The 26,321-nt window shown below is 45.9% G+C and overlaps 1 protein-coding gene across 4 annotated transcripts in view; it reads right to left on the bottom strand.

Moving 5' to 3' along the window:
• EEA1 (early endosome antigen 1) overlaps positions 1 to 26,321 on the bottom strand; it is a 328,705-nt gene that overhangs the window by 237,833 nt on the left and 64,551 nt on the right. For 3 of the 4 annotated variants that reach the window (XM_063927628.1, XM_063927626.1, XM_063927625.1), the window contains exons 3-4: positions 2,011 to 2,135; positions 255 to 309 (exon numbers count right to left, since the gene is read on the bottom strand). In XM_063927628.1, the coding sequence (XP_063783698.1) occupies positions 255 to 309; positions 2,011 to 2,135 (180 nt within the window). Of the gene's footprint in view, positions 1 to 254; positions 310 to 2,010; positions 2,136 to 26,321 lie in introns of those variants that run through there. The other variant, XM_063927627.1, reaches the window with a different exon arrangement.

The following is a 26,321-nucleotide window of genomic DNA, read 5'->3' as shown; positions in this document are numbered from 1 at the left end:
GGCTGGTGCAATTTATCACTCTCCAAGGCTTGATAAAACTGGGCATTTACGTTCTAACAATTTTGCACTGCCACAAATGGTTTAAGCTTGACTTTGCATTAAATAACAATATGGAACTGAATTCTCGATCTTGAAACATTTTAATGAGTTATTCAACTTATAACTACTGACATATAGCCAGATTTCTATTTTTCAAGTTAATGCACTTTTACTGAACACCAAAGTAAAAATAAATAAATAAATTATGTTACAACCTTAAGTGATGCTTGCAAGTCCTGTACCTCCTGTCGAAGTAGCAGTACCTCTTCCCTGAGTGCAAGGAAATAAAAAAGGAATAAAAACCTCACAAAGCAATTTTCTTTCCCTACTAAAGCATCATGCTGCCTAAACGAGTTGTTCAATTGTGATTGGTAAAACACTATCTGTATATAATAGCCATACAGCACATAAGTCACACACCCAATCAACTGACTATAGGCCACAGGGAAAAAACAGCATGAGTTAAAACCGTTTACTAGAATGGTTTTATCCAAAATGCAATAAACTGTATTACTTTAGTGAAACTTTGCCATCATAACATACAGTACATTTTCGTTTGCTGTCAGCAAACACAAAAGACTACAGCAATATGGGAGACATAGAACACTTGATCACATTAGCATTTTATCATTAATCACAAGACTCCGTCACATAGTCAGTGTAACATCATAACATAGCCTCAGTCACTGTAGATGTGGTACAATAAGAAGTTGGCCTGTGAGCTCTGCGATAAACCATGTAATACCCCTTTCACATCGCACAAATAACCCAGTATCGACACGGCATATTGCCGTGTCGACACGGGTCAGTGTGCGATGTGAAAGCACTTTCCGAGAATTAGCGGGTCGTCTGACCCGGTAATTCAACCCGGTATAAAAGAAGGATTATACCCGGGTTGAATACCGGGTCAGGTGCAGTGTGAATGGGAGCCGCGTCAATGCGACACGGTTCCCATTCACAGCATAGGGAGAGGCGGCGCAGAAGATGAGCTCATCTCCCAGCGCCGCCTCCACCCCCGCCCCTGCTGCTGCTGCGCCCCCCCGCTGCTATGGCAACCGACCCGGTATATTGCCGGGTCGGAAAGCCAGCAAAGGAGCGCAAATGCCGGATCCCACCCGGTAAGGACACGTTTCTTTTACCGGGTGGGATCCGGCATTTGCGATCTGAATGCGGTATAAGCTACAAGAAGGGGAAACAACAGAGCAGTGTTTCCCAACGATGGTCCTCAAAGCATATACCTGTGTTATGAAAACCTGGATTGTTAGCACTAACAATCGAGATTTTCAAAATAGCCATGCCTGAGCACAGATGTTAAATAACAATAACCAAGGCACTAATTAAGTCACCTGTGCTCAAGTAAGGCTATCCTGAAAGCCTGTACTGTTATGCTGCATTCAGACTGCAAATGCCGGATCCTACCCGGTAAGACAAACGTGTACTTACCGGGTGGGATCCGGCATTTGCACTCCGCTGCTGGCTTTCCGACCCGGCAATATACCGGGTCGGTTGCCATAACAACGGAGCGCGCAGCAGCAGCAGGGGCGGGGGTGGAGGCGGCGGCGGGAGATGAGCTCATCTCCAGCGCCGCCTCTTCCTATCCTGTGAATGGGAACCGTGTCGCATCGACACGGCTCCCATTCACACCGCACCTGACCCGGTAATCAACCCGGGTAAAACCCTTCTTTTTTACCGGGTTGATTTACCGGGTCAGGCGACCCGCTAAATCGGCCAGTGTGCTTTCACATCGCACACTGACCCGGTTCGACACGGCAATATGCCGTGTCGGTACCGGGTTATTTGTGCGATGTGAAAGGGGTATTAGTGTGCTTTGAGGACTGAGGTTGCGAAACACTGCAATAAAGTTTTGAAGCCAGTTTGGAAAGAGCTGTTATATGGAAGAACACAAAGAAATAAAATTGGCTACAGCTCATGTATAGTGACCGTTTGAATTCCGAAAGTGTATACGTCTACCTTTTTGAAGATGAATTGGCTTCTCCATGACCAGGGTCACTAGCTGGTTCATGAGAAGCTTCATAATGTTTAAAAAGTTCTTCTGCCGTTCCATGCGATTTCATACACAGTGGACAAATGAAGCCCTAGGAGAGAAAAAATAAGATTTTAAACCTACCGGTAAATCTTTTTCTCGTAGTCCGTAGAGGATGCTGGGGACTCCGTAAGGACCATGGGGATAGACGGGCTCCGTAGGAGACATGGGCACTTTAAGAAAGAACTTTAGGTATGGGTGTGCACTGACTCCTCCCTCTATGCCCCTCCTCCAGACCTCAGTTAGAGAAACTGTGCCCAGAGGAGACGGACAGTACGAGGAAAGGATTTTAGTTAATCTAAGGGCAAGATTCACACCATATAACTTGTGATATACTAACCAGTTAACAGTATGAAAACAACATAGCATCAGTCCGAGACCGATGAAACTATAACATAACCCTTATATAAGCAAAACTATATACAAGCCTTGCAGAAGTAGTCCGCACTTGGGACGGGCGCCCAGCATCCTCTACGGACTACGAGAAAAAGATTTACCGGTAGGTTTAAAATCTTATTTTCTCTTACGTCCTAGAGGATGCTGGGGACTCCGTAAGGACCATGGGGATTATACTAAAGCTCCCAAACGGGCGGGAGAGTGCGTGTGACTCTGTAGCACCGATTGAGCAAACAGGAGGTCCTCCTCAGCCAGGGTATCAAACTTATAGAATTTTGCAAAGGTGTTAGAACCCGACCAAGTAGCAGCTCAGCACAGCTGTAGTGCCGAGACCCCTCGGGCAGTCGCCCAAGAAGAGCCCACCTTCCTAGTGGAATGGGCCTTGACCGATTTTGGTAACGGCAATCCAGCCATAGAATGAGCCTACTGAATCGTGTTACAGATCCAGCGAGCAATAGTCTGCTTTGAAGCAGGAGTGCCAACCTTGTTGGTGATAATGCTAATATTATCTTAGACCGCAATGCTATACCTTTAAATACACTTTTACAGTGGAGCCGTTATGGCCGCTAGACTGAATACACGTGCTACGCACTTTGTACGCTATTTGCGTACAGAGTCCCGCACGTGGTACGCACTTGGCGTACACTCGCCGCGCTGAGTATACAGAGTACGCTCAGCGCGCGCACACACAATGGATAACCTTGTTAATGATACAATGTAATGATATGCTTACACTTTAAACCCTTAACAGAAAAGTACTGCAATTATGTAATACCTTTAAACCTTAAGTAGCGCTGGCGATACAAAGTACCCGCAGTGCGTACACCTTATCAATGCTTATACACCTTATACAGATTAATACACTATAAAGCCCATGCAGGAAAGTGAAAACACAACACTGATTTGTAGTTGCAACCACAGGGTTCTAAGGCCTCAGTGGATTAATTCCAAAAGGTAAACAATAGAAATCATACACTACAGGCTAACAAGTAAATCTAAACAGAATAATGGCCACAGAGAATGTACATACGCGAGAATGTTCGCAAACGCAACCCGGCCGATCCTCCGCTGGTCATACAGATAGCGTTCAGAGTCTTCTGACCGGCCAGGCAACAATGGTCTTTTTATACACAACATGCATACACAATACAATGGTCACTGTAATCTCATTGTCCATTGGACACAAGGATGTGTCTCTACATTACAGCAAAGATCATAGGTGGATTTGAAAGGGTGGGCGATGTCTTTCCCCAACTGCTCTTGTGGGTGGTATCCTCTGGATTCCCGCCGCATACATAAAATACAGTAAATGCAGTTAATGTTCATATTCTACTTTTGTACATAACTATACGCAGGCACAAGCGATCTTTCTCTAACCAACATCGGAATGTTACCCTCAAAATACCCTACAGCTGGATACTAGACAGCACCTTCCAACCTTTATCTGACCCTTCCTATCATGCAAAGGCGAATCTCTCTGTCCAGGAACTGTTTAAACTATTAATACTCGCTGACATGGTCTAGGGGAATTATATCTAAAATGTACACTATTTGGGTTAAATATGTAATGTTCTAATAACCCTCTATGCATTCACAAACTCTACCGTAAATGCGCATACCACCCGCTAAGGCGCATGGCCGTGAAAAGCTCCGTTACGCAAATTGCGGATATGCGCACGCACGGCAGACTGAGTGCACGCGCAGCGGGCATGTGCATGGGGTTAGTACGTTAGGCATGCATGACAATATTTTTCGACTTTGACATTGGCTGCATACAGGACAAACAGTGCTTCTGTTTTTCTGACTCTAGCCGTTCTGGCCACGTAAATTTTCAAAGCCCTGACCACATCAAGGGACTCGGAATCCTCCAAGCCTCGCGTAGCCACAGGCACCACAATAGGTTGGCTCATATGAAAAGATGACACCACCTTAGGCAAAAATTGAGGACGGGTCCGCAATTCCGCTCTATCCATATGGAAAACCAGATAGGGGCTTTTATGAGACAAAGCCGCCAATTCCGACACTCGCCTAGCCGAAGCCAAGGCTAACAACATGACCACCTTCCAAGTGAGATATTTTAACTCCTCCGTTTTAAGTGGTTCAAACGAGTGCGACTTAAGGAAATTCAACACCACATTAAGGTCCCAAGGCGCCACCGGAGGTACAAAAGGAGGCTGAATATGCAGCACTCCCTTCACAAAAGTCTGTACTTCTGGGAGAGAAGCTAATTCTTTCTGAAAGAAAATGGATAAGGCCGAAATCTGAACCTTAATGGAGCCTAATTTTAGGCCCATATTCACTCCAGTTTGTAGAAAGTGAAGGAAACGGCCCAGATGGAATTCTTCCGTAGGAGCATTCCTGGCCTCACACCAAGAAACATATTTTCGCCATATACGGTGATAATGTTTAGCTGTCACGTCCTTCCTAGCCTTTATCAGAGTAGGAATGACCTCATCCGGAATGCCCTTTTCCGCTAGGATCCGGCGTTCAACCGCCATGCCGTCAAACGCAGCCGTGGTAAGTCATGGAACAGACAGGGCCCCTGTTGCAACAGGTCCTGCCTTAGAGGAAGAGGCCACGGATCGTCTGTAAGCATCTCCTGCAGATTCGGATACCAGGCCCTTCGCGGCCAATCTGGAACAATGAGAATTGTCTGTACTGCTCTTTTTCTTATTATTCTCAACACCTTTGGGATGAGAGGAAGAGGAGGAAGCACATAAACCGACTGATACACCCACGGTCTCACTAGGGCGTCCACAGCTACCGCCTGAGGGTCTCTTGACCTGGCGCAATACCTCTGCAGCTTTTTGTTGAGGCGGGACGCCATCATGTCTATCTGGGGCAGTCCCCACTGACTCACAATCTGTGCGAAGACTTCCTGATGAAGTCCCCACTCTCCTGGATGCAGGTCGTGCCTGCTGAGGAAGTCTGCTTCCCAGTTGTCCACTCCCGGAATGAACACTGCTGACAGTGCGCTTACATGATTTTCCGCCCAGCGAAGAATCATGGTGGCTTCCGCCATTGCCACTCTGCTCCTTGTGCCGCCTTGGCGGTTTACATGAGCCACTGCTGTGATGTTGTCTGACTGAATCAGAACTGGTAGGTCGCGAAGTAAGGTCTCCGCTTGACGAAGGCCGTTGTATATGGCCCTCAGCTCCAGGACGTTGATGTGAAGACAAGCCTCGTGACTTGTCCAAAGTCCTTGGAAGTTTCTTCCCTGTGTGACTGCTCCCCAACCTCGGAGGCTCGCGTCCGTTGTCACCAGAACCCAGTCCTGAATGCCGAACCTGCGGCCCTCTAGAAGGTGAGCACTCTGTAGCCACCACAGGAGAGATACCCTGGCCCTGGGGGACAGGGCGATCAACTGATGAATCTGTAGATGTGACCCGGACCACTTGTCCAGTAGGTCCCATTGGAAGGTCCTCGCATGGAACCTGCCGAAGGGAATGGCCTTGTACGATGCCACCATCTTTCCCAGGACTCGAGTGCAGTGATGCACTGACACCTGTTTTGGCTTCAATAGGTTCCTGACCAGGGTCATGAGTTCCTGAGCCTTTTCTATCGGAAGATAAACCCTTCTCTGGTCCGTATCCAGAATCATGCCCAAGAAGGTCAAACGAGTTGAAGGAACCAACTGCGACTTCGGGATATTGAGAATCCAGCCGTGTTGCTGTAACACTTTCAGTGAAAGTGACACGCTGCTCAGCAACTGCTCTCTTGATCTCGCTTTTAGGAGGAGATCGTCCAAGTATGGGATAATTGTGACACCCTGCTTGCGCAGGAGCACCATCATTTCCGCCATTACCTTGGTGAAAATCCTCGGGGGCCGTGGAAAGCCCAAACGGCAACGTCTGAAATTGGTAATGACAATCCTGTACCGCAAATCTCAGGTACGCCTGATGAGGTGGATATATGGGAACATGAAGGTATGCATCCTTTATGTCCAGGGATACCATAAAATCCCCCACTTCCAGGCTGGCGATGACCGCTCTGAGAGATTCCATCTTGAACTTGAACCTTTTCAAGTATATGTTCAGGGATTTTAAATTTAAAATGGGTCTGACCGAACCGTCCAGTTTCGGGACTACAAATAGGGTTGAGTAATATCCCCTCCCCTGTTGAAGTAGGGGAACCTTGACCACCACCCGTTGAAGATACAATTTGTGAATTGCATTTAAAACTAACTCCCTTTCTGGGGGAGAAGCCGGCAGGGCCGATTTGAAAAACCAGCGAGGAGGCACCTCTTCGAATTCCAGCTTGTAACCCTGAGAAACAATTTCTATTGCCCAGGGATCCACCTGTGAGTGAACCCAGATGTGGCTGAAAAGTCGAAGACGTGCCCCCACTGGGGCGAACTCCCTTAGCGGAGCCCCAGCGTCATGCAGTGGATTTTGTAGAGGCCGGGGAGGACTTCTGCTCCTGAGAACTAGCTGTATTGTGCAGCTTTTTCCCCCTGCCCTTACCTCTGGCCAGAAAGGATGCACCTCGTACTTTCTTGTTTCTCTGTGACCGAAAGGACTGCATTTGATAATGTGGCGCTTTCTTAGGCTGTGAGGGAATATAAGGCAAAAAATTGGATTTACCAGCTGTAGCTGTGGAGACCAGGTCCGAGAGACCTTCTCCAAACAATTCCTCACCCTTGTAAGGTAAAACCTCCATATGCCTTTTTGAGTCGTCATCACCTGTCCATTGCCGGGTCCATAGGACTCGTCTAGCAGAAATCGACATGGCGTTGACTCTAGAACTCAGTAAACCAAGGTCTCTTTGAGCATCTCTCATATATAAGACAGCATCTTTTATATGTCTAAGGGTCAATAAGATAGTATCCTTATCCAGGGTCTCAATCTCCGCTGATGAGGTATCTGTCCACGCTGCTACAGCGCTACAAACCCAAGCTGACGCAATAGCTGGTCTGAGTAAAGTACCAGAATGTGTGTAAATGGACTTCAAAGTAACCTCCTGCTTGCGATCAGCAGGATCCCTTAGGGTAGCCGTATCTTGGGATGGCAGCGCTACCTTTTTGGATAAGTGTGTCAACGCTTAGTCCACCCTAGGGGAGGATTCCCACCGTATCCTGTCCTTTGCCGGGAAAGGATACGCCATAAGAATCCTTTCGGTAATCTGCAGTTTTTTGTCTGGAGATTCCCACGCTTTTTCACACAACTCGTTCAACTCATGAGAAGGGGGAAAGGTTACCTCAGGTTTCTTTCCCTTATACATGTGTACCCTCGTGTCAGGGACAGGGGGTTCCTCTGTGATATGCAAAACATCTTTTATTGCAATAATCATATATCGAATACATTTAGCCACTTTTGGCTGTAACTTTGTATCATCGTAGTCGACACTGGAGTCAGAATCCGTGTCGGTATCAGTGTCTACTATTTGGGATAGTGGGCGCTTTTGAGACCCCGAAGGTCCCTGCGACATAGGGACAGACATGGGTTGACTCCCTGGCTGTTCCCTAGCCTCAGCTTTGTCTAATCTTTTGTCCAATAAATTCTCATTAGCACTTAAAACATTCCACATATCCATCCAGTCAGGTGTCGGCGTTGTCGACGGAGACACCACATTCATTTGCTCCACCTCCTCCCTAGGAGAGCCTTCTACCTCAGACATGTCGACACACGCGTACCGACACACCACACACACACAGGGAATCCTCTTATCTGAAGACAGTACCCCCCACAAGGCCCTTTGGAGAGACAGAGAGAGAGTATGCCAGTACACACCCAGTGCTAATGACCCAGGAAAAAACACACAATATGTTTACCCAGATAGCGCTGTAATCTGTATATTTCGCCAATTATGTGCGCCCCCCCCCTTCTTTAAAACCCACTTTCACCGTGGATAAGCAGGGGAGAGTCCGGGGAGCTTCCTCTCAGCGCTGTGCTGTGGAGAAAATGGCGCGGGTGAGTGCTGAGGAAGAAGCCCCGCCCCCTCGGCGGCGGGCTTCTGTCCCGCTCAAATATCGAAAAAACCTGGCTGGGGCTTTTTATATATACAGTGCCCAGCTGTATATATACACATTTGCCAGAAAAAGAGGTTTTATTGCTGCCCAGGGCGCCCCCCCTGCGCCCTGCACCCTTACAGTGACTGCCGTTTGTGTGTGCTGTGTGGGAGCAATGGCGCACAGCTTTACTGCTGTGCGTTACCTCAGTGAAGATCTGTAGTCTTCTGCCGCCTCTGAAGTCTTCTTTCTTCTCATACTCACCCGGCTTCTATCTTCCGGCTCTGCGAGGAGGATGGCGGCGCGGCTCTGGGACGGACGGCGAGGGTGAGACCTGCGTACCGATCCCTCTGGAGCTAATGGTGTTCAGTAGCCTAAGAAACAGAGCCTAACATTAAAGCAGGTCTGTTTCTCTCCCCTCAGTCCCTCGATGCAGGGAGTCTGTTGCCAGCAGGCTCCCTGAAAATAAAAAACCTAACAAATATACTTTCTTTCAGGAAACTCAGGAGGGCTCCCTGTAATGCACCCAGTCTCCTCTGGGCACAGTAGTAAACTGAGGTCTGGAGGAGGGGCATAGAGGGAGGAGCCAGTGCACACCCATACCTAAAGTTCTTTTTTAAAGTGCCCATGTCTCCTGCGGAGCCCGTCTATCCCCATGGTTCTTACGGAGTCCCCAGCAACCTCTAGGACCTAAGAGAAATATACCTTAATAACCACAATTTCTAATTAGTTGTGCATGGACAAAAATACAAATAAATTAAGCTTCAAAATAATAAACAAAAGAAGGAAGAAGCAATAAATCACCACCACCTTCTAAAGAAGAACTAGCACCAGGCATAGGGTTACTAAAAGGCAGAATCTGTAAAACGCAGACCCAAACCCATAAGCATTTTTATTTTCAGAGAGAGTGACATTCTTACCTCCTATATGTTTGTAAATGAAGAGCTTTTACTCCTCACATAAATCACAGCTCCAAATTAGAACAAAGTAAAATCTATTATGCTACAGATAACGGTCACCAAAAGTCAAGTCACAAACAGATTTGCTTTTTTATACAATATAAACTGTATACAGCATGAATATGTGTTTGTGAATTGTACAAGAAAGTCACCAATAAATAGTAAACTAAGGCATATAGTAGGTGCCTATTTATCATTGTGGGGCACTGAAGAGTAACATTTCTTATTGGAACTGAATTATTATTATTTGGGGGCTATTTATCAATGTAGTCATGCTGGGCAGCTCATCTGATAAGTAGATGCCCAGCAAAAGTTTAAGCTGCCTAATTCTGTCACAAATGTTCGCAAATGAACCAAAAAGGAGAGCAGATGCTTTCCACATGAATAGGACGGTAGCCATCTGCAGCAGGCTACTTTATTTTCCTTTATCTGTTTTCTTGTGTTTTCGCTTCCCCCTCCCACCCCACACACAGATTTCACTACAACAATCTTTCATATTACTGGCCTCAATAAACCAGATTTATGGACTCTACCTCAATTGTTCTTTGTTCTTTTCACTGCAATTTCCCAATGCTTGCACTTGGATTGTTCTCCCCACCTACTGTGACCTATGTTGTGCCCCTACATTTCTGCCTCACCTGGTACTTTACAGGGCGTGAGGAGTAACCCATGGAATTGTATATACAGTGGGTATAAGTTTAGTTCACTATTTTATCTTTTTACAGTATGTCTTATTTACACGTGCAACTCATTTGTACATTGTAACTAATGTAGTGCGCCCAACATGGCTGCTTCTGTGTAGGGTGAGAAGTACTGTTTGCTCACTGCTCAGTTAATCTGTGTATGGCCTTTTTACATGTATTGCTTATTCACACATTATGACTAATGTAGTGTTCCTTCTAGGCTGTTTCAGCAGAGTGCTGCACCCTGTCCATTTTTGAAATGTGAAAAGGCACCCTGCCCTCTTTCAGTGCACCCTGCAGGATCAAAAATCGCCCCTTGTATACAGAATGCAACAGAGTGCACGTTACAATGTTGTCGTCTACTCCTTGCCCACCTCTGAAATTGGAACACAATTTCTATCCTTTAGCCAACTGGATGGCAGAGGAGGCACTGTAAATAACACAGCACTCTGATAAAGAGGGAAAGAACAGGGTAAGCAGTGAGCATGTACTGCTTACAGTATTTCCCTAGTAGAACAGAATTATTTTGTACCTATATATTTTAACCCATTGTTTAACTTTTCCATTTTATAACATATAGAAGACTGGACATATACAGTATGTTTCTCAGTACAGATGTTAGGTGTCTTATATGTATGCATGGGTATATGATTTACTAAGGGCAAAATGTATGTACAAAAACTAAACATATGCGCTATGCTTTGTGCGCAAAGTGTCACATCAAAAATGTGCCCTTCAAAATAAAAATGTGCCCTCTTCAATGCTCAGCACCCTGCCTAAAAAAATCCTAGAGTGAACACTATAATGTGCGCCCAACATGGCTGCTTTGCTTTTATTCTGTGTAGAATAAAAAAAAATGCACGGCTCTGATGATCTTGCAAGAACCTTTCCGTTTCATTAATTTCACTCCTCATCAGTTGCGGGTATTCATACAGGGTATATCATACCATCACACACCTGTCAGTTTTCCCATACATGCCTCGTGCCCATGTATGGCTTATCTCCCGCAGCATAACCTTCTTAGTGCACCCTCATGGCTGCCTCACCTGGTATGCTCATGGATAGGATGAAAAATGACGTGGATCTAACGGTTATGTTAGGATACTAACCCTAGCGCTAGGATGCTGCAACCACCCATTTTGTGTCATCGCTTCTGGATGTGACCTATTCCACCCAGGGTAATCCTACACAGTGCACCCAAGAGAGCTGCCTCACCTGGTACCTTTCACGGGTGGAATACATAACCCATAATGGGAAAAAAAAAAATCAAGATCTATCGCACTGTCACAAAGCAGCTGGTAAAGGGGCTGTCAGCTCATACAAATCTCTATAGAACAATGGGGGTAATTCCAAGTTGATCGCAGCAGGATTTTTTTTTAGCAATTGGGCAAAACCATGTGCAATGCAGGGGGGGCAGATATAACATGTGCAGAGAGAGTTAGATTTGGGTGGGGTGTGTTCAATCTGCAATCTAATATGCAGTGTAAAAATAAAGCAGCCAGTATTTACCCTGCACAGAAACAAAATAACCCACCCAAATCTAACTCTCTCTGCACATGTCACATCTGCCCTCCCCTGCAGTGCACATGGTTTTGCCCAACTGCTCAAAAATGTCCTGCGGCGATCAACTTGGAATTACCCCCAATAAGTAGTGAATTCAGCGTTAGTACAGTATATACAATTGATATATGATGGACAGCATATTGTAATGAAAATACACATTTATTTTAAAACCACAATAAAAATAAAATCATAACGTATAAAAAGCAACCACTAGCTAAGACCACTGTTATATTGGTATATTAGGATCATGCAATATCAGACTTGCTCCTGGTATTAATCAGTGTTTAAATTAGGACTTTTCCGTTGTGTCCATAAGGGATCCAGTTTTAGAAGCAAGGTATTACCAGTATTTGAATCTTGTATGTCCAAACAGTCCCTTTAGCAACCACATTTGCAGACGAATGAGCTAAAGGAGTATCCACCAGGTATTCCGAATGCTGCAGAATGTTCCAAGGAGAATGGCAAAGTCCAAACAGAAGTTCCGACGGAATTAGAGGAGTCCATATACAAGCTCAATGTGGAATATATAACCTTAGAAGTTATTACCCAAAATGTCTTTACCAAACCTGCATTAGGCTTATTGTGCTCTCTAGGATTAGCGGTTCTTTCAACTTGCTAATGCCTTTGTACAATGTAGTATGTTTTGAACATACTGTATGTAAAGAGACCGAGTTCTGCAGGAGAAAATTGCTATATAAATATAATTATTGTTATTCGTAGTAATTTCAACAATGCTGCCAAACCTCATTTGCACAAACTGCAGTCGTCCCCCCCTCCCCCATTGCAGACACTAATCATATAAAAGGTGAAATGTTCCTCAAAGCCATGGTAACAGTCTCTGTACATTACTATGCTCAATGGCGTGCTTAACCATCAAGTACAACTGGTCAAAAAATGAATAGATTAAGATAACATGCTCTAAACAAACATTAATTTGGACAGATATATCATCATTTTAGGCCAATGTACCCTATAAGCTTCCTATTAAAGGGCCAAAACAAGCATCAATAGGGAGTCAATACCTCCCTGGGGTCAATCATATGAAGACATGCCGGCAATCACTTTTGGCCAGGGCTACCTCTTATGAAAACTGTAGGCTGCCATAACAGACTGCTTATAGGATTTTGTGACTGAGCACAGTATAATCACCTTCCCGTCAGATGTGGTCAGTAATGAAAATTAGACACATACTCAAACTATGAAGTCAGATTCATCTGCAGATCAGTTACATCTGATTGCTATCGGCCCCCATACAGAGGTCTGACTTGTCTCAGCAACAAGTCTGACCTGATTTCCCCGGCAGCTGCCTGGGAGGGCTACATCAGATTTGGCACCTGACAGGCAATTTGCATCAGATAAATCTCATCAGGCTGGCCCTCACTGCTAGCGGGGGAAGGGGGGGGGGGGGGCTAAACAGTGCATTAAAAATTAGCAGCCGATGCTGCGTCATTTCCTGATCCTTTGTGGGTGGGCCCACACAGGATGCTAGTCAAGTATGCATGTGATAAATCGCTTGCGATATATCACAGGTGCTTAAAAAGCACCCACAATGTGCAGCTGATGGCCCTAATTCCAATTTATACTATGTGCTGCACATAGGATCTGCAGGGGAACGCGCATCAGATCCAATCTCATGTCAAACACAGACTATTTGGTCAGTTTTCATCCAATTTATCGGAACGATCCATCAGAAGCAGGCCAAATCACACCTGTGTATGGGGGCCTTTAAGGCTGGGTACACAATTTAATGACAGATCCGCCAACCAACTCTGGTAAGCATATACATATACCTACCGGCCGTATGATATTTCAGGCTAGACATCACAACTGGGCGGGCAATTAAATATGCCTGTGCAGTTGTGATGTCATGGTCGGTGGTTCCTATGGCTGACATAGCGGTCAGTTGGCCCGTTGTCCATATACAGTGGCAGATGTACAGATATATCCGAATCTGCCATGGTACAATGCCGATGCAGTATGTCTGAACAACGCGTTCACACACGTTGAGTGTGCATACTTAACGATATATTGTACGCCAGCTGTACGAATGATATATCACATAGACTGTATCCAGCCTAACTAAACAATTAGAGACAGAAAAGTGCAGGATGCGGTGTTACAAAACAACAACTTATACAATGAATAAAAGACGTGACTAGTACCACAGACTGTTGTTATGCACCAACAACCAATAAAACCAGAAGAAATCCACAAAGATGTTAATGAACACTCTGGCATTTCATTTTATAGTCATCTGAGACAAACACAACACATTGCAGCCCCATGTCATAGATACAACTGAGGACAAGTGATAAGGCCTGCATTCTACTCTCAGAATTACTGAGTACTAGATTGACTGAATATCAAAGTAGATGCATTTAATTGGCCGTGAAAGTCAATTATTCACAGAATGTATGCATGTAAAGCACATTAGTGCTATGGTACTGCATTAGAGTCTTGGAAACCAAACTGTGGTGTTTGACTAAAACCAGCTTAGTAATATTCCAGGGATCAGTGCCAGGGGACAAATGAAAGGATTTAGACATAGAAAAAATAAGCTCCTACAGGGAACAAAATTAAATTGTGACCTACGTATGAGGTAACATAAAATAAACAAAAAAAAAATGTTATATACGTTAACAATTACTACAAGTGCTATATTCCCTTCATAAGCAAATTTGAATACATAAAAAAGGCCAAATAGATAGAATCTGGCTGTTTGTACATAATGTATAATAATGCTCATCATCAGTAGTAGGCCAAAGACACATGCAGTATAAAACATGACAACACTCAAAAGCACCATTAAACCTCAAACTACCATTTTGAGCTATAAGTCGTGAAGGAAAAAAGAACTGTTAATTGTTAACCTAACATGCAGCTCTGTTACAGAGTAGTAGCCCCATGGCCCTACAATAAGGAGATTTATGGTAAGAACTTACTTTTGTTAAATCGCTTTCTGCGAGGTACACTGGGTTCCACAGGGATAACATCAGGGTGTAGAGTTGGCTCTTGATCCGAGGCACCAACAGGATAAAAGCTTTGACTGTTCCCAGGATGCTTAGCGCTGCCTCCTCTATCCCTGCCTCCAGGCACTGGAGGAGCTCAGTTTTGTTAACCAGTCCAATGCAGTAGCAGGTAAGAGAGACAACAGTTAGTAGCCACATACACCCAAAGAAGCTAAGTGCGTCAGGGTGGGCACCCTGTGGAACCCAGTGGAACTCGCAGAAAGAGATTTAACAAAATGTAAGTTCTTACCATAAATCTCCTTTTCGGCAGTGGGGTACACTGGGGTTCCACAGGGATAACATCGGGGATGTCCTAAAGCAGTTTCTCATGGGAGGGGACGCACTGTAGCGGGCACAAGAACCCGGCGTCCAAAGGAGGCATCCTGGGAGGCGGAAGTATCGAAGGCACAGAACCTTATGAAAAAGTGTTCACTGAGGACCACGTAGCCGCCTTGCACAATTGTTCAAGGGTCGCACCACGGCGGGCCGCCCAAGAAGGTCCAACAGACCAAGTAAAATCTGCTTTGATGGTAGCAGGAGCTGGAAGGCCAGCCTGTACATAAGCATGTGCAATCACTATTCTAATCCATCTGGCCAAGGTCTGCTTATTAGCGGGCCAGCCACGTTTGTGAAAACCAAAAAGTACAAAGAGAGAATCAAATCTTCTAAGAGAAGCTGTTCTCTTCACAAAAATAGGGAGAGCCCATACCACGTCCAAAGACCGCTCTTTGGAGGACAAACCTGGAGAGGTAAATGCCGGGAGCTACAATCTCCTGGTTAAGGTGGAAAGACGACACCACCTTAGGCAAATAACCAGGGCGAGTTCTAAGAACCACCCGGTCACAAGGGAAAAATCAGAAAGGGTGACCGACAGTACAAGGCACCCAAGTCTGAAACCCGTCTAGCAGAGGCAATAGCCATCAAGAACAAGACCTTAAGAGTAAGCCACCTAAGGTCCACAGACTCAAGAGGTTCAAACGGAAACTCTTGTAAGGCGTCCAGAACAACCGACAAATCCTAAGGAGCCACCGGCGGGATATAGGGAGGTTGAATCAGTAAAACACCCTGAGTGAATGTATAAACATCAGGCAGAGTCGCAATTTTTGTCTGAAACCATATCAACAAGGCAGAAATATGAACCTTGAGGGAGGCCAGACGAAAGTCTAAGTCCAGGCCCTTTTGCAGGAAAGCCAAAAGCTTGGCAGTACTGAACTTGTATGCTTCATAATGGTTAGTCACACACCAGGCGAAGCAAGAATTCCAGACACTATGATAAATCAGAGCAGACACCGGTTTACGGGCCTTTAGCAAAGTTTGAATGACCGCCTCAGAAAATCCTTTGGCCCTCACTATGGAAGCTTCAAGAGCCACGCCGTCAAAGCCAGCCGGGCCAAATCCTGGTAGACACAGGGGCCCTGAACGAGGAGGTCTGGGCGTTGCATAAGTAGAAGAGGACACTATCGAAAGACCCTGCAGGTCTGAGAACCAATGCCATCTGGGCCACGCTGGAGCGACTAGAAGTAGTATTCCTCCTTCTTGCTTGAACTTCCTTATTACCCTGGGCAGGAGTGACGCTGGAGGGAACACATATGGCAGCCGAAAGTTCCATGGAATTGCCAGCGCATCCACGAACGCTGCTTGAGGATCCCTTGTCCTTGCTCCGAAGACCGGAACCTTGTGATTGTGTTGAGACGCCATCAGGTCTACATCTGGTAGGCCCCACTTGTCCACTAGGAGTTGAAAGACTTCCTGATGAAGGCTCCACTCTCCGGCGTGTACGTCCGCTTCCCAGTTGAGGACTCCCGGAATGAACACTGCCGAAATGGCTGGCAGATGGCGTTCCGCCCAATGAAGGATTTTTGATACTTCCATCATTGTCATGCGGCTTCGAGTGCCGCCTTGATGATTTATGTACGCCACCGTGGTGGCTTTGTCCAACTATTCTTGAACAGGCCTGTTCTGTACCAGAGACAGGGCTAGAGTCAACGCATTGAACACTGCCCGCAATTCTAGAATGTTTATCGGGAGGAGAGATTCCTCCCTGGTCCACCGACCCTGAAGAGAGTGTTGCTCCAACACCGTGCCCCAGCCCCGCAGACTGGCGTCCGTCGTCAGAAGGACCCAGTTGGAGATCCAGAAGGGACGACCCCTGCTCAATTGCTGATCCCGTAGCCACCAGCTCAGTGACAGGCGGACCTCCAGAGTCAAGGATACCATGTGAATCCTGATCTGGTGAGGCAGGCCATCCCACTCGGAGAGTATCAACTTCTGCAGAAGGTAGGAATGAAATTGAGCATACTCCATGTCGAAAGCAGACACCATGAGGCCTAGTACTTGCATCGCCGAGTGTATCGACACATGTGGGAAAGAGAGAGGAATTATCTTATCTTGTCCTGAAGTTTCAGGTCCTTCTCCGGAGACAAAAACAACCGTTGGTTGTGTGTGTCCAGTAACACCCCCAGGTGTACCATGCTCTAAGCAGGTACCAGCGAGGATTTCTTCCAGTTGATGAGCCACCCGTGGGCTTGCAGGAATTGGACCGTCAGCTCCAGATGACCGATGAGAACCCCTGGGGAGTTCGCCAGGACCGACAAGTCATCCAGAAACGGCAGGATCCAGATACCCCGACAGCGGAGTAGAGCCGTCATGACCTTGGTGAAAATCCTTGGAGCTCTGGTCAGACCAAAGGTAAGGCCTGGGATTGAAAATGGAGGTTGCCAATAGCAAACCGCAGGTATTGCTGATGTGACACTGCAATAGGTATATGCAGGTAAGCATCCTGTATGTCCAGGGATACCATATAGTCCTTGGGCTCCGAAGCCATAACAATAGAGCGAAGAGATTCCATACGGAATTTGGAAACTTTCACAAAACTTGTTCAAAGACTTGAGGTTGAGAATAGGCCAGGAGAACCATTCGGCTTCGGAACTAGGAACAGCGTTGAATAGTACCCACCGCCTTTCTGAGTCAGAGGCACCGGCACTATCACTGCCGTATCCATGAGGGATTGCACCACCAAATGGAGAGTTTTTGCTTTCACCGGATACGTAGGGACGTTTGTCAAGCAAAACTGGTGAGGGGGGCGTTTCTTGAAAGAGATAGCGTAACCATGAGTGACGACTTCCCTTACCCAGGCGTCCAAAGTGGTCTGTGACCATATCTGAGCAAACCGTAGAAGTCGGCCTCCCACCCTAGGATCCCCCAGAGGGAGGCCCGCTCCGTCATGCAGCAGGCTTGTCTGTTTTGGAAGCAGGCTGACGGGCAGCCCAGGCACGTTTAGGTTTTGGGCTTAGTGGGTTTGGAAGTGCGAGCCTGTTTCGGGTACGCCTGACCCTTTGCTTTACCTGGAGGTAGAAATGAACGAAAGGAAGTACTCTTAGCCTTCGGGGCCAAAGGTGTAGTACTAGGTAGACATGCAGTCTTAGCTGATGCTAAGTCAGCAACAAAAGTATGAGGTCTTCCCAAAAAGTATATTTCCCTTAAAAGGGATCACCTCCAAGGTCTTTTTAGAGTGCAAATCTACAGACCAGGACCGCAACCAGAGGATCCTGCGAGCCAGAATAGACGTAGTAGACGCTTTTGCCGCCAGGATACATGCATCAGATGTCGCCTTCTGAATATAATGAGAGGCTGTAATAATGTATGAAAGGCACTGACTAGCATTTAACAGGAAAATTAGACAGTAGTCCCGCTTCAACTTCCTGAACCCAAGCCTCAATAGCTTTAGCAGCCCAAGAGGCCGCAATAGTAGGCCTGTGCACAGCTCCAGCAAGAGTGTAAAAAGACTTCAAGCAATCCTCCCAACGCTTATCCGTTGGTTCCTTCAAAGAGGTGACGGTAGTGACAGGCAGAGCAGAGGACACCACCAGTCGCACGACTTGTGACTTCACCAGCGGCGGTGTTTCCCAATTTTTACTTAACTCTGCAGCGAGGGGATAACGAGCTAGCATCTTCTGAGACAGAGAATTTCTTTCCTGGATACTCCCAGGATTCCTGACATATGTCAACTAAGTGGTCAGAGTGGGGCAAAACTAATTTATTAACCTTCTGACGCTTGAACTTGAACTTGGTTGCTTAGAGGGAGCTGGAGGTTCTTCGTCATCATCAATTTGAAGAATCAGCCTGATAGCCCATAAGAGGTCAGGAACATCCACTTGTGTCATAGATTCCCCATCAGAAGCATCTGCATCAGTGTCTGAGGGGTCAGTATCTGCGCCATCTTCATCAGATGAAGTATCTGAAACATGTGTGGATTGTGAGTAAGTAATAGCCCGCTAAGATGACCCTTTGGTCTTAGGCGGGCGAGGGTTAGGATTTTGCTTAGCCAAAGACTGATTTAATTGCTGTAACTGAGAGGACAGAGTATCTGCCCATGGCGGATTAACTGCAGGGACAATATGTGGCTGTAATGACACAGGAGGTCCCATAGGGTGCGTAAGTCTAGTTACCAGCGTAGTCAGCAAAGTAGAAAATGTAGCCCACGGCGGGTCATGATTCGCCCCCGTTGCTGTAGACTCACTGGGGTCGATTCTATTCGGCAACTAATGAATAGCGCCGGGAATTAGCTCCCGACGCTATTCAATTCAGCAACTAGTTACGTCGGCAATGGCCCGTTCTCGCCGACAAAACAGGTTGAATTGTCGGGAGAACGGGCATTCTCCGACTTAACTCTACGGCGCGAGGCAGATTCCCGACAGAATCAGCCTAGCGCCGGCCGCGAGGCAGCACTTTTGTCGGGTTTTTTCTCTCATCCCCCGGGGATGAGAGAAGAATTCCCGACAATTGCAGGTAATTAGTTGCTGAATTGAATAGCGTCGGGAGCTAATTCCCGGCGCTATTCATTAGTTGCCGAATAGAATCGACCCCACTGAGGGGTATAAAACCCCCAGCACCTAAACCCTCAGCTGCAATATTCTCCTCAGAGACATCCATGGAAGTAGGACTGCAAGTTGCAGAATCAGCCACAGAATTATCACCCTGTTTAGCGGACATTATATGAAAGCGTAACCATAGGGCAAAATAGTACAATATAAACAGACAAAGTACCTGGCAGAAATCCCCCTGTATAGTGTGACTGCAAGCAGTGCACACATGGAGGATTTAAGAGGTATATGGTGACTGTAATACACAGAGAAAAATATCAAAAGAGTATATCCTGTGAAACACTATATTACATGAGAACCCTGATGCACTTAGCCCCCTTCAGGGTACAGAATATAGGGATAGCAGTATATGTGAGATACACGGAATGGAAATCACACAGCAGCTACTGGCACACACACAGCCACATGTACAATGCAGAAATTATTACAAAACAACAATAACACTGCACTGGATTAGCAATACTAAGTAACTGCACTACAAAGTAATGCTACTGTAAATATGTATATAGATATAACAAAGCACAGTAAAGACTGGATGTATATCCCAGGGTACTTTTACTAAATAGCCCTGAATGTATGCACTTGTTCTTAACTAACACTGTCTAAAAGACATGTAGAATACTTAAGTGTCCTGTAAATGCTCAGCGCTGATGACGCAGGCGGCTTTACAGAGGAGACATTGCCCAGCAGTCTCAAAGTCAGCTCAGCATGTGTGTAATGGCGCCCAAAGGCTGACAGGGAGTGAGGGAGACAGAGATGCAGCTCCAGGACGGGAACATTAGCAGTAAATGGCACCTGGGGCTGGGGGAGGGGCTACAGGTCAGAGCCTTACCCCCTTGCTGAACTACACCATCAGGTACTGCGGACCTTAGCAAAACGGATTATGAGGTAATCCGACCTGTGCCCTTGCCCTGGTGGTCTAGTGGGGTCCCTGTATGGCCACAGAGTCCACGCCAGTGCGCGCGGTCCGTCTCAAAGACCACGATTTCCAGCGGGTCCCGCCTGGGAGACCCTCTTACCTCCTCCCTTGATGCAACCACGCAATCCCAGAGAACAGCAGCAAGTGTGTGTGTACCCTAGTGGAAACCGGAGCCCTCCGCTGTAAGTACCAGCAAACCAGGGCACAGGAGTATACAGTGCCGCCGGGGAAGGTGAGGGAGCCGCAGCATGATATGTCCGAATAACATATAGCACTTGTAAGTGCCTATGCTGCAGCCCTTGAAGTCTTCTGTCTTCTGAAAAGATCTGTTCAGGACTGCCCAGCGCATCCTGGGAACAGTCAAAGCTTTTAGCCTGTCGGTGCCTCGGCTCAAGATCCAACTCTACACCCTGATGTTATCCCTGTGGAACCCCAGTGTACCCCGCTGCAGAAATTTTATATTTTATATATATATATATATATATATATATATATATATATATATATATATATATACACACATACACACACAATATATTATATATATATATATATATATATATATATATATATATATATATATATATATATATATATATATATATATATATATATATATATATATATATATATATAGTGTTGGTTTTTGCTTTGTTTTTCACCACACAGCGTAGCACCTTGACAAAAACGCCCAGGAGGCGTTGAAACGTTGGTGTCCCCTATGCTTGTTATTGCTTGATTTATTTTGAATACATTTTTCAACTTATTTAAACCCGTGGAGTGCCGCCTGGTTCTTTATACATAGATGAGAGGAACAGTAATCAATCCCAGAGAACCATCACTTGATATATATATATATATATCGTATATACTCGAGTATAAGCCGACTTTTTCAGCACTTTTTTTTGTGCTGAAAAAGCCACCTCGGCTTATACTCGAGTCAGTCAGTGTGACAGGCAGAGCAGTGTGAAGGAGGGACACGGAGAGCAAAGCGCGCGCCTCTCCTGTGTCCCTCCTGCATCTCCGGCGACAGCGGCGGGTCTATTAAAGGAAGTACCCGTTCGTGACCTCTGATCCCGAACCGGCACTTCTTTTAATAGACCCGCCGCGGCCGCCGGAGATGCAGGAGGGACACAGGAGAGGCGCGCGCTGTGCGCTCCGTGTTCCTCCTTCAGAAGACAGCGCGGGATCGAAGGAGGGGTAAGTAACAGGCACTGGGGGAGCATATTTGGCACTTGGGGAGGGGGCATATCTGGCAGCATGAGGGGGCATATGTGGCAGCATGAGAGCCATATGTGGCAGCATGAGGGCACATCTGGCACTGTGGGGCATATTTGGCAGCATGAGGGCACATCTGGCACTGTGGGGCATATTTGGCAGCATGAGGGCATATCTGGCACTGTGGGGCATATCTGGCAGTATGAGAGCATATCTGGCAGTATGAGGGCATATCTGGCACTGAGGGCTGTGTACGGCTAGAGCTGCATTTCCCACCCTAGGCTTATACTCGAGTCAATAAGTTTTCCCAGGTTTTTGTGGTAGAATTAGGTGGCTCGGCTTATATTCGGGTCGACTTATACTCGAGTATATACGATATAGATATATAGATATATATATAGATATATATATATATATATATATATATATAGAGATATATATATATATATATATATATATATATATATATATATAGAGATATATATATATATATATATATATATATATATATATATCCTAACTTTCTTTATGTCTCCCTAATTGGGGCAGTGTGCATGTGTTAAATAAGGGGCATGCTCATGCTACACAGGTGGTGGTCACACTTTCACACCCAATGGTTGACCCCTATCACCTTAGCTTTGAAGTCCACCTCATGCTGGTAAGCATAGCATTTAAGGGGCATCCTTACCAACTGTCTTCATCCCCAATATCAGGGGACTGTCCCACTTACATAAGAACCGTTGGGAGGTACGATATAACAATACCACCAAATTTGCATTACACAATTACACAGTGCAGATTTCCCAAACTGGATTCATGACATGGAAACTTCACAGCAAAAAATAGATTTCTGGTGCAATTATCCTTATGCTCATATATATTTGTGACATTGACAAGAAGAAAATTATGTGGCATTATTAAAAAATACGTAGTTATGGTAGACTTACCGTCGATAACTCTATTTCTCCTAAGTCCACAGTATCCACAGGATAAACATTGGGATATGTGGTAGCGTCAGCGGATTGGCACCAACGATCAAAGCTTTCTGCCTCCCAGAATGCAACGGGCCAGTACCCTATATCCCCGCGTCCTGGCTCAGGCAAATTAGTTGTTTTCCAAAGCTCAAGGCAGGAGCATCATAGAGAGCCCTAATCAGGTTAGAAGAACACACATGCACACACTTCCGTACAAGAAGGAAGAGGTTAGTAGGTGTAAGAATTCTCAAATCAGGTGCGTCTGAGTGGGATCCCTGTGTATACTGTGGACTTAGGAGAAATAGAGTTACCGACGGTAAATCTACCATAACTACGTATTTCTCCTGCAGGGTCCACAGATTATCCACAGGATAAACATTAGGATGTCCCAAAGCAATTTTAGTGGAGAGGACGCTCCTGATTGGACAGGAGAATCCTTCGCCCAAATGCAACGTCCTGAGAGGCAAAGGTATCAAAGGCATGTCGTCGAATGAATGTGTTAATGGAAGACCATGCGGCTGCCTTACATATCTGTTCAGCTAAAGAAACTTTGTGCTGCCCATGAAGGACCTACCTTACAAGTACAGTGAGCAGAGACATTAGCCGGAATAGGGAGATTAGCTTGAGAATATGCTTCAGAAATCATCATCCGAAGCCACCTCGCCAGTGTCTGCTTGTCAGCAGGCCATCCTCTCTTGTGAAATCCGTAGAGAACAAAGAGAGAGTGTCTATCTTTCGGATGGCTCTGGTACGATCCACGTAGATCCTTAAAGCACAGACTACATCCAATGATGCATCTCCCGCAGAAAGGTCCAGCCCTTGGAAAGCCGGGACTACAATGTCATCGTTAAGGTGGAATTTAGACACCACCTTAGGAAGATAACTAGGATTTGGTTCTGAGAACTGCTCTATCTGGATGAAATATCAGAAAAGGAGGGCGACATAACAATTCCCCTAAGTATGAAACTCTTCTAGCTGAAGCAATAGCCAGTAGAAAGAGAACTTTAGCTGTCAATCATTTAAGATCCACTTGCTTCAGTGATTCAAATGGGGCAACTGAGTTCCTTTATGACTAAACTTAGATCCCAAGCAGCTGTAGGAGGAACAAAAGGAGATTGGATCTGAAGCATTCCTTAGAAACAAGTGAGAACAAGTGAGGTTAGCAATTTTCTTTTGAAACCATGCAGTCAATGCTGACACCTGAACTCTCAAGGAATCCACCCGTAGACCTTTGTCTATTACTGCTTGAAGGAATGCTAGGACTCTGGAAACTCTGAAAGACCTAGGGTAAAATTTCCTGTCACCGCACCACTTAATACAGGCCTGCCATATTCGGTAATAAATACGAGCCGAGGATGGTTTCCTAGCTCTAAGCATTGTTTGAATTTTCTGTTGTGAAAATCCTCTTGCTTTCAGGATGGAATTCTCAAGAGCCATGCCGTCAAAGACAGCCGATCCAGGTGCTTGTAATAGCAAGGACCCTGAGACAGTAGATCTGGACGTTGAAGGAGTAGGAATGGAGCATCCACCGACAGCTTCTGCAGATCTGTGTACCAATGTCTTCTGGGCCAAGCCTGAGCTATTAGTATCACGGCACCCTTTCCCTGATTTACCTTTCGCATCACCCTGGGCAAGAGGGCGATTGGTGGAAACACATAGGCCAGATGAAAGTCCCATCTTACTGACAGGGAATCCACAAAGGTCGCTTTGGGATCCGTTGTCCTTGACCCGTATGCGGGAACTTTGTTGTTCTGATGGAAAGCCATGAGATCTATCTCCAGTAACCTCCATTAGTTTGCATGAATGGCATGCCGACTGAGAAAATCCGCTTCCTAGTTTTGGACTCCTGGAAAGAACACTGCGGACAAGGCTGGATGATAAAGTTCTGCCCACCTTAACGTGCAGCTTACCTTCTTCATTCCCTTTTGGCTGTGAGTGGTGATTGAGGTACGCTACTGCCATTGCATTGTCCAAGCGAATTTGAACTGGTTTCCCCTGAAGAATGTCCTTTGCCTGAATGAGTGCCACATATATGGCCCGAAGCTCCAATATATTTATTGGCAGGCAACTTGCTTTCAGGGGAAGTGGACCAAGGAAGAAATTTTTTCCTGACACTGCTCCCCAGCCCTGAAGACTGGCATCTGTTGTCAGAATCTCCCAATCTGTGATCCAAAAGGGTCTCCCTTTGTCCAGATGGGATGTCTGTAGCCACCAGGCTAACGACATCCGTACTTCCAGAGGAAGGACCATAGTTTGAGTTGTTATTGTCTAACGCATTCCATTTGGAAAGAATCAGACGAAGAGGCCTCGAGTGGAGTTGAGCATACTCCACCATGTCGAATGTCGACACCATTGATCCCATCACACATATAGCTGCGTGAATGGATACCCTTTGACTGTGTAGCAGCTCCTGAATCCTGTATTGTGGATAATTTGTTCAGAGGTAAAAACAAACACTCTCTGAAGACCGGAATCCAATACAGCTCCCAAGTGTGTCACACGCTGTGACGGAACCAGGGACGACTTTGCGCAATTTATGAGCCAACCGTGTTTCTGTAAGACTGTGCCAGGATTAATAGATCGTCAAGGTATGGAAAAATCCTTATCCCCCGTCGACCGAGATAAACCGCCATTACCACCATAATTTTGACGAACACTCTTGGAGCTGTAGCTAGTCCAAATGGCAGGGCCTGAAACTGAAAATGTTGCTGGAGGATAGCAAACCTGAGATAGCACTGATGGGACTGTGCTATAGGAACATGCAGGTAAGTATCCTGGATATCCAGGGATACCATAAAATCTTCTGGCTCCATGACCAAAATAATGGAATGTAAAGTCTCCATATGAAAGCGAGGCACCCAAATGTACTTGTTCAGCACCTTGAGATTGAGTATGAGCCAGAACGACCAATTTGACTTCTGTACTAGAAACAGGTTGGAATGGAAACCTTGTCCTTGTTGCGCAGGAGGAACTGGAATTATCACTCCTGATTGAAGCAACTTTTGAACTGCCTCTTTTAAAGGCCCTGGCCTTCATTTCTCCTGAAGACAAACTGGTACAAAAGAACCTTTGTGGAGGGTGTTTCTTGAAGGCAAACACATAACCATGAGATACCTCATTTTGCACCCAGGCATCTGTGGTGGACTGCTGCCAAATCTGTGCAAAATGAAGAAGTCGACCTCCCACCCTGGGATCCCCCAGGTGGAGGCCCTCACCATCAGGCTGATGGCTTATCTTCTGGCTTGGAAACAGGTCCTCTGGTAGCCCAATGCTTTTTAGTCTTAACAGACTTATCAGATTGGGACTGTTTGCCATAACCCTTTCCTTTTGCTTTTCCTTGGGTCCAAAAAGCTGGAAACCTAAGTTTGGATTGTGTGTTGAAGAAAACTTCACTTTCTTGGAGTCTGCCTCTGACTCCAAAATACTGTTTAATTCTTTACCAAAAAGAATATCTCCAGTAAAAGGCAAAGACTCTAAAACCTTCTTGGACTCTGAGTCAGCCTTCCATGTATGTAGCCAGACAGCTCTGCGAGCTGCTACTGCTGAGGCTGAGTATCCATATCCAAGGCTACTTTTTCCATAAAAATAGCCACCTCTTTAATATGTGCAATATGAGATTTTTGCTCTCTAGATGCCAATGAAAGATCATCCACTGCCTTTGGCATCCAGGCTGAAGCCATGGCTGGTC

Source organism: Pseudophryne corroboree, chromosome 6, assembly GCF_028390025.1.
Source record: "Pseudophryne corroboree isolate aPseCor3 chromosome 6, aPseCor3.hap2, whole genome shotgun sequence".
Lineage (NCBI taxonomy): Eukaryota > Metazoa > Chordata > Amphibia > Anura > Myobatrachidae > Pseudophryne > Pseudophryne corroboree.
This window is presented reverse-complemented; position numbering and strand designations above follow the sequence as displayed.